At 49.0% G+C, this 9,680-nt stretch overlaps 1 protein-coding gene across 3 annotated transcripts in view; it reads right to left on the bottom strand.

The window, feature by feature from the left end:
• The window catches only part of agap3 (ArfGAP with GTPase domain, ankyrin repeat and PH domain 3), a 131,903-nt gene that overhangs the window by 25,764 nt on the left and 96,459 nt on the right, over positions 1-9,680 (bottom strand). For all 3 annotated transcript variants that reach the window (XM_062527254.1, XM_062527260.1, XM_062527245.1), the window contains exons 12-13: positions 8,932-9,108; positions 1,330-1,491 (exon numbers count right to left, since the gene is read on the bottom strand). In XM_062527254.1, coding sequence (XP_062383238.1) covers positions 1,330-1,491; positions 8,932-9,108 — 339 coding nt within the window. The remainder of the gene's footprint in view (positions 1-1,329; positions 1,492-8,931; positions 9,109-9,680) is intronic.

The following is a 9,680-nucleotide window of genomic DNA, read 5'->3' as shown; positions in this document are numbered from 1 at the left end:
CTCTCTCTCTGACGGCAGACTGAGGCAGGACACCGGGCCGTTGATGAACGTCAATTATTGCACGCTAAATGGGTCAGAACTAATGTTGGGGTGGGTTGTTTCGGCATCCCTAGTCCCTTCATAGCCTTTCCAATTGATTCCTTGACACAGTGTGGCGACGAGAATCCACTCAGAACCCGGCCCGCTCCCCGGAGCCCCTAATGCTCACCATCAGTCACTCTCAGGACCCAGCGGACCACCGTTCAGATGGTCGCCACCAAGCGCAAATGCGTGGCCATCATCTTGGTCCATGGGGGGGGGGGGGGGGGGGGGGGCTCAACATGCAACACAATCCCAGCTTCCCCGGAGATCAGAAAAATGTGAGCAGAACTGACCCGTGTCCTGTGTGTGCCGGCCACCCCACTCTGGCCGGTAAAGACTACACACACACTGCACAGGGGGCCAGACTGTGCACCCAGGAGACAACATGGGGCTCCCACAGGATCATGCTAATCTAGCAGCGCTATGTTAGCGCGCAGACCTGCATGGGGTTGGTTGAACCTCAAAGCATCAAAACACCATTTGCAAGAAAAATAAAGAAAAACTAAATGAAAAGACATAAAATTAAACACACATTATGGACTGGATAATTACACGTTGAGGAGTCTGAACATCACACCAAATAGCTTTGGGGGGCAGGGAGCGAAATGGGGGGGAGGGGGGCTGGGGGTTGTGGGCAAAAAAGAAGCAATGGTGGATCCTCCAGCCAATTAAGAGTGGTTATCACGGTGGAGATGATGAATAGTGTCCTTTAATTGACTGGCAATGTGAAAGAAAAACGGACACTTCTCGCAGGGCATGAGACCTGACTGTCACTGAATGACAACAATCTATCAACATGATGGATCATGGGCATCAGTGAGAGTGGCACATGAGCATTGTCTCTTCTAAGGTGCTTCTGCTGATGGTCCTTCTGTCTATTGTGTTATCTCGTGACTTTGTTGACCTATGGCTGCCAATAGCACCCGGGGGTGTAATCAACAAAGCAAGGACCGTGCCAGATTAAAATTTGGCAGCCCTCCAAGAATGGTAGTGTGAACATGCTGTAGCGAATGTCTGGAGTTGTTGTCAGAAAGTGATTTTTGTTTTGTAGAATATCCCTTAGTATTGGCTGAGTGTGCTTGGCTAAAGGCATTCAGTTCTCCCACCAAGAATGAACATCATTTTTTTAAGAATCAAACTATACAGAAGATGAAAACATATGAGCAAGCATAGAGTTGAGTGACTACAGTGTGTCTGTTGCGCTTGCGTTGTGAGCTCCTCAGTCTTTCAGGCCTGGCGTGTACCTACCCTCAGTGCCGGCGGACATCCCGTCTGGTTTGGTGATGCCAGTGCTCTTTTTCCGCCGATGCTTCTTGCGGTTGGCGTGAGGCGACGGGGGCGGCTCCAGCTTGGGACTGGTGGCACTGCCCATCCCGGCACTGCACGTCAGCGGGTCTGCCATGCCATTGGCTAGTGACAAAGGGAGGGACAGACAGATCGACATTTAGAGATTTTCTGTGATTTTGAACGACTGTGGACACTTTTTAATAACCCACACAACACACGAAAGACCACTTCATTTTGACCCATCATGATCACTAAACGCTAATTTTTCAACTACTGTACTTTCAGCAAACACCTCATTTCAACACCAGCATCAGTGACAAGCTGTCCAGCCTGGCACCGTGCCGCTGTCTCTTAACTGCCGAGCATGACTCCAAACCCCTACTTCAGACCGACCCCCTGCAGAACTCTGTTGTACATCTAACTACTGTTCCTCAAATCGCCCTCCTGACCGAAGTGATGCCCAAATAAGGGACGGAGGCGAGCCTGCACCCAGCAGAGGAGCGGAGCAGAGATGCGCCGAGGGCGCAGACACAGTCAGGGGTGGAGAGGGTGCGCTGGGCGGCTGGGGGGTGGAGGGGTGGGGGTAATAGATGGCCATTTAGGGTAGCCCAGGGCCGGAGCTTTCCATAGGAACACTGCAGACTGACAGAGGCCATAATGGACGTTTGGTTTCTTGTAATGTGATTTTATAAATGTGACATTAACCTGTTCCCTTTCTCTGATGTGCGTTGTGTGTGTGTGTGTATGTGTGCGCGTGCGTATATATGTGTGTGTGTGTGTGTGGATGCGCGTGCTGTCAGCTCAGTGAGGATGGGGCATTTTTCTGCCCCCCACCTTTTCCTGACACTTGGACATCACTTTCCTGTCCCCTCCAGACACCATTACCAATACCCCCACCCCTCCATCTTGCCCCTCGGCCATATTGCTCCCTTCTTTTCTCCCACACTCGCACACACACACACACACACACGCACGCACGCACACACGCACACACACAGTCACTCTCTCTCTCTCACACACACACACACACACACACACACACACACACACACACACATACACACACACACACACACACACACACACACACTCTCACACACACACTCTCACACACACACTCTCACACACACACTCACTCTCTCACACACACACACACACACACGCACACACACACTCCTAGCATGTCCATGGGTCTGGCAGACTCCTCCATTGTCTTGGCATCAAAAGCTCATTGTAGTGTGGTAAACTGCATTCATCTCCATGGGCCTGGGGTGCGTGTCTGTGTGTGTGCGTGAATGAGGGGGGGTAGGGTGTGGGGGACGTGGGGGCTCTGGGAACGATGTCTGCCGCACTGCTAGCAAACTCACAAATATTCTAATGGCATCCACGGCCATTAGCCAGTGTACAACATCAGGCCTAATTTGGTCATTACCTTTGGGGAGCGGGAGCGGGAGCGGTGGCGGTCTTTAAGGACTGGGAGATGGGCACAGCGGGAGGCAAGGGGATGCTAAAGTGCCCAGCTCTGCTGCGACGTGACTAGCTCTGGGCGCTAAAGCTTGGTGCGTGGGCTAACGCCAGCCAGTGGGACACACACACACACATACACACACTTCAGACATACACACTACACTCTATGAAAGTATTCTTTTTGTCTGCACACACGCACACACACACACACACACACACACACAAAATCAGAGTCCATCTAAGAATACATCTTTGAACAACTTGGTGGGGAACATCGAGTGGCAAACAGTAAGCTATCCTACTATAGATGTATAACACACAAATGGGATATTCTGAAAATGACACTACAGTGATGAGGCTACTGCATCTGATGGAGGGATAAAATAGCAAGGGAAGGATCAAATTTGAAAACATTTTCTTCAAACGAGGGAGGGACCACAATGACTTATTTTGTTATTGTTATCATTATCGTATTAAAATACTGTGATGTCATTGAGGTGACAATAATTGCCATTTCATTGTTTCTTATCACTACACCATCGTTACCTGTTTGATTACCATGATTATTACAAAGAATGGTTACTACGGGTCCTCCTACTGCTTCTACCACTAATACCGAGGGCATAATTGAAATTCCGTGCTCATCATTGAAATTCATGACTCCTAAACGCCGCTAAACGCTTCTGCCGTTTTTTGAGTGGCACGGCGCAGCCCACAGCTGCCACACACATCGTCGCGGCGGCGGCAGGAGCGTCTGTTTCAATTTGCTCGCCTCCTCTCCCAACAGCCCCCCCGGGACCAATCATTAGCTGGCGGAGACAGCTGGGGGCAGAGGGGGCTCCTCCTGAGCAGCTTCCACACCGCCAACCCCCGTCACCACCACCACCACCTTCCCACCACCCTCCTCCTCCTCCTCCTCCTCCTCCTCCTCCTCCTCCTCCCTCCGTATGGTGAGGCAGGGCCAGGGCCAGGCGGAAACCTGTTCCCTGACAGCAGAGCCATTGTAGGGGCCTCTGGCGGAGGTTAAAGGGGCCATGCTGCCCCTGCCCCGAAAAAACGCCCGCGGAGCCCCAAGCTCATAAAGCATCCTAATGGCCCCGCTGCTCAGATTAGCGCGTCGAGTCGGAGAGGAGAGGACAAGCTAACCGTCGCCACTCCCTCCCTCCCGCCAGCCACCCATACTTTGCATCAGGCCAGACAGTGGATTTGGTGAGCGAGGGGGACCTAAAAACAAGAGTAACTAGTGAAAACGTAAAGTAAATTAAAGTAAGCTAAACTAAAAAAATCAGGAAAAATTTGCAACATAAACCTCTGATAGTTTGGTAGCCCAGTGAACACCATCTACATGTATGAGCTATAAGGCTACACAAGGTGAGGTGTGAAGTACACTTTTTGAAATAAGTAAAAAAAAAATAAGTAATGGTGAATATTAACCCACATGTACCTATATACGTGTAACTTTCAATCTGCCTGCACTTCAAGAAAAAGACCATCCTCCAGTCTGGGTGAGCCTGCCACGAGTGTGGAGTGGCTACTCAGCCCTGACCCCGTGTTGAGTACGGCAGGGCTGCAACCATCTCCTTGTCCCTTAACACGAGACTAGTTATCTCTCATTCAGCCACTTCCCCAGAAGGCCTTAATTACTCATCCTGGTGTGTCCACAGTGTGGAGGAAGTGGCGGCGGGCAGCTCGCCCGGGGCTGGACTGAAGGGCCCGTCGCCGCGTCACCATCAGCGGGCTGCTACGAGATTAGCGGCACTAGAGGCGGCGAGGGGCGTGATAAGCACATGCACAGGAGCAGAGTCGCGCCTCTACGGCGCAGCAAGGCGCGGAGGGGGGAGAAAAAAACGCTATCCAGCTAACCTGTGATTACCTCACATTATAACCTCCGCGGGAGCAGACACTTTAAAACCCGCTTCATGATGAAGACCGATAAGAGAGGGAGGGAGAGGGAGAGAGAGAGAGAGAGAGGGGGGGGGGGGGTGGTGGTGGTGGTGAGCATGGGGGGGAGGGGGGGGCATGAGCGAAAGCCAACTCATTTCTGGGTTCGCTTCACTTTTTCATCGCCACAAAGGGTCAGAGTAAGAGAAAGAGAAAGAGGAAGAGGCAGGGGGTGGCGGAAATGGAAGAAAGAGAGCGAGAGAGAGAGTGAGAGAGAGAGAGAGAGAGAGAGAGAAGGGGGGGGGAGATCCATTTCATTTCAGTGTAATTCAAGAGGCAGCGGGTGCAGCGATCAGTGATTCTGACGGAGCCCCCTTGACACAGCGAGCCGGGCCCCGATCCTTAATCAAAGGCAACGGCTGCAATTAATGGCGAGAGGGGAGAAGAAAAAAAACGAGCCCTGAAACAATCACCACCTCCTCCTTATTATCGCCAATTAGAGTGCACTAATCAAGGCCAGGAGCGCGCGCGGCTGCTCTCTCCAAACCAAATGTCAAACTTCATTACGGCCAAGCGAGCAAATCAAACTCCCTCTCGCACACACGCACTCTCGCCAGGCGCGGCAGGAGGAGGGCTCCACACAGGCGTGTGCTGCCCTACACACGTGCGTGCGTACACACACACACACACACACACACACACACACACACACACACACCAAAATGCAAATATACAATCTACCACAAATACATATACACACACACCAAAATGCAAATGTATCACACACACACACACACACACACACACACACACACACACACACACCACTGCAAATGCTAACATGCCCCCCCCCCCCCCACACACCATTGCACATACTAACATACCCCATACACATGCATACTGTGCATACTGTATGTGCTCCAAAGACTCACAAAAAAAGTCTGGATTTAGTTGCGTCTTAACTCGTCACTTAAGAGAAAGTTCGAGGTCACACACCAGCACTCAGCTTTCCAAAGACAGTGGAAAGCAGACAAGGCCTTAGGAGGCAGTCAGCAAGCCTTTAATTCAGCACACTGTTTGGGCTCGGATGAAGGGGTGTCTTCTGATGACAACAGGGGACTCAGATTTAATCAGAACCCGTGTTCAATATTCACGAGACGTCGCTGTCGCAGCTCCAGCTATTTCACCGATGCCTTACAAATGAGGACAGTCCTTAAGTAACATGGAAATGGTTCTGAAGCGTTTTACTTCTGACAGCCCCATCAATCTAGCTTGCTTTGTCTTTTGGCGCATTTAAGAGACACACTTTATGTTAACCTGCAACCTTCACCAAGGATAATGTGGTGGCTGGGGCTTGGCTGAAGGCTATTCAAATGCCAAAACACGCCTCAGCTTAATCTGGGAGACCTCACTATATGGTTAACAGAATAAAGGGCAGTGTAGGTTGTGTTCATAATGAGCACCGGCTCAATCGCATTTTAAAAACTAGCCGTTGTCTTTTATTATTTTTTTTACTTACTTTAAACCTTTAATGCCTACAGTATACTGTATATTCCTATCTTGTTTTGTTTCATTTCTTTCCCCTCCTTATTACAGAGATTAGTGTATTAATATACATCATCTACGTTCACTGCAGACAGACAAATCCCAGAGAAATTCTCTAAGAAGCGCACAGTGATAAATAAACACACATGGATTATTAGCCAACGATGTTGGCATCAATTACAAACTCCCAATGACATACTCGATCATGTAAACAGCTCTCCTACTCTTAGCTCTGCACTAGGCAGCTCATTGACCTCCGTAAGCTTTCACAACACCTGACAAACATACTACATAAAAAGTAATTAAGAAAACAAATGGAAAAAAGTACGACATTTTATGCTAGGGGTTAATGGACTATATTAATGTGCACCAAACAGAGACTAACATGACATATTAAGAAAAAAAATGTTTGTTGCTTATTATTTCATTCACTGCTTAATGGGCTGAAAATGTCCCATACTGATCATACTCACATTGTAGAGTATTACTGTAAAATAACAGAGCAACCTTGATACAATTCATTTACATTTGATTCTATATGTGCCCAAAACACATGGATTTTATTTACATCTAAATGTATGGGGCTTCAACAAATAGGCATTAATGCATTCATTATGAATAATGCATCAAATATCAAACTGACAAAAAATGTTGCAAAAAGAAGACGGCATTGTTCAGCAGATTATGTTTAGAAATGTTTTGATGGGTTTTCCTATTGCTTGGCAAATAGGAAATTGGGCATTACTTTTATGAACTCTTTCATTAAAAAGCTCCAGATTTCACATTCTTATCACATATGCAGTACATACTTAAACATATATACGTATACACACTTGTGTGTGTGTGTGTGTGTGTGTGTGTGTGTGTGTGTGTGTGTGTGTGTGTGTGTGTGTGTGTGTGTGTGTGTATGTGTGTATATATACAGTATACTGTATATATGTGTGTGTGTATATGTGTGTGCGGCTGCACGCAATTACTTGGACACTGACATGGATAGTAGGACCCCGTCATCTGTTTGACAGAGCTGTCTGTCTCCCTCTCCATCACACACACACACACACACACACACACACACACACACACACACACACACACACACACACACACACACACACACACACACACACACACACACACACACACACACACACACTTCTAAGGGCACTGACAGTGGGAGTAATTCTGCTTTGGGGCGTGGGGACTGATGGGAAGGGGGTAGAGGGCGATGTTGATGGCAGTGGCGGTGGTGGCCTCTGTGAAAATTGATTGTTCGACACATCCAAATGAGGGGGAGGTGTGTGTGTGTGTGTGTGTGTGTGTGTGTGTGTGTGTGTGTGTGTGTGTGTGTGTGGAGTCGTCTGCAACACCACAGGGCTGAATGCAGGGGGCCTCCAGCGACGCTCGGAAAATAACCCGAAAAAAAAGAGAGGAAAAGAGCGCGAGTGGAGGAGAGACTCTTTAAACTAGCAGGGCCCTTGGGACCATAATATAGAGGGCTAGAGAGTGGGGGATCGAGAGAGAGGGGGAGAGGGGAGAGAGAGAGAGAGAGAGAGTGAGAGAGAGAGAGAGAGAGAGAGAGAGAGAGAGAGAGAGAGAGAAGAGGGATAAGAGATGGAGAGATGGAGAGAGAGAGAGAGAGAGAGAGAGAGAGAAAGAGAGAGAGAGGGAGGGGGCGCCAACGCTAGACGCTAATGAGAACCACGAGAGTGCAAACATGCATGGAAATGACTGTTATTCTGTTGATGTGCATTTAAGTGCTTTTTTACTGCCAGCCGACAAAGAGAGGGAAATAACCGGTGATGAATGTTGCCCCCGAAAAGCATTCATTTCTCCGATGCGGGAAGGCGGGGGTGGGGGTGTGCTAGCGGGTGGGGGGGTTGGGGGGGGCTGAATTTGCCGTTACGCCCCGTGGATGTATTATTTGACTTCAGTCAAGTGCACCTTCTGACAGGCCAGGGAGGGAGGACGCAGAGACTGGACATGAGAGTGAATGTGTATGTGTGTGTGTGTACTCTGTCCTGCGGCATTCTTTGGGAGTGTTAACGATCATGCTAGGAAACGTTTGGAGTGACCCGAGCCGTTGAAGTACTGTATTAGTGTAATCAGCATGCATCTGCACCACACAACAGCCAGGAGGAGATCCCATCCCATCCCCACGGTGTGGGCGTCACATCCAAATGTGAGAAAGATCAAGAGTATCTCCCCACCCAACTGTCCGGAGTTTTGATAGGGAAGGACCTTTGGTCAAATTCAGTCGAGTATTGATAATCTAAATGCAGCACTTAAGGCAAGGCACATTTATGTGCCTGAAGTTATCAGAAAAGTTCATGGCCAATATATGTAAGTACCTATTTTTAAAATCTTTAAACAATAACAATTCTATAAAAATGCCTGTAAACTTTGAGCTCGGTAAAAGGCATTTCCTGGACACATGTGATAGATGTGTGTGCTGAGCTGAGCTGAGGCGAGTGAACCAGCCCTGTGCTCTGGACCTCAGGGGAGGGGTGGGGTGGGGTGGGTTGGTGTGGGTTGGTGTGTGGTGGGGTAGGGTGGGATGTGGTGTGGGGTGGGGTAGGGTGTGGGGTGTGGGGTAGAGTGGGGTAGAGTGGGGTGGGGTGGGGTGGGGTGGGGTGGGGTATGGGGTGTGGGGGCTGCTGCCTTGGCTCTTACCGGCGCCGCTGCTGGCGCTGGTGTTGATGACGGCCTCGTTCCACTGCTCAGCGCTGGACACGGAGAAGGAGCGCTGGTGCATCCCCTCCTTACTGCCGCCGAAGCCCCCCAGCCCTGCCGCTCCACCGGCACCTCGCTCCGACTGCAGAGAGGTGCTGCTGTTGGAGTGGGGCGCACCTGAGGGAGGGAGGGAGCGAGGGAGAGAGAGAGAGAGAGAGGGAGAGGGAGAGAGAGAGAGAGAGAGAGAGAGAGATTAGAATACAATGTGAATTGATAGCACTGCTTTGAGAGATCATATACTGTACCATGTAAATACTGTATCACTTCAGTTGAGAAGTGCCATCAGCTCTAATCCATTTGCAATACACACACACACGTTATTATCAGATGTCTTTCCACATGCATTTGCACAAATGCATTTTTTTATGAGATTGAAAGAGCATAAAAAAGTTAAAGATGATTGAGGGGAAGTCTGGACATTTTCAGATGCTATATATTTGATTAAGAATACTAAAACTACTGTACTAAAAGAGAAACATACATTAATTCAAATATCTTTTATAATACAACTTTAAAAAAAAGTACACTGAACACACTAAAACACCAGTTAGCAACCAGTTGTGCTTCCTGATTGTGTCCCCTTTATATGATCCCATGCCCAGCTTAGGATAGGCTGGATAGGATCGTTCTACAGTAGTATGAAGCAGAGTACAGCTGTCCTTATGTGTGCATCCACATCCTGTACTGCT

Source organism: Sardina pilchardus, chromosome 2, assembly GCF_963854185.1.
Source record: "Sardina pilchardus chromosome 2, fSarPil1.1, whole genome shotgun sequence".
In the NCBI taxonomy this organism is placed as follows: Eukaryota; Metazoa; Chordata; class Actinopteri; order Clupeiformes; family Clupeidae; genus Sardina; species Sardina pilchardus.
The sequence above is the reverse complement of the archived record's forward strand: the minus strand, read 5'-3'. Positions and strand labels throughout refer to the sequence as shown.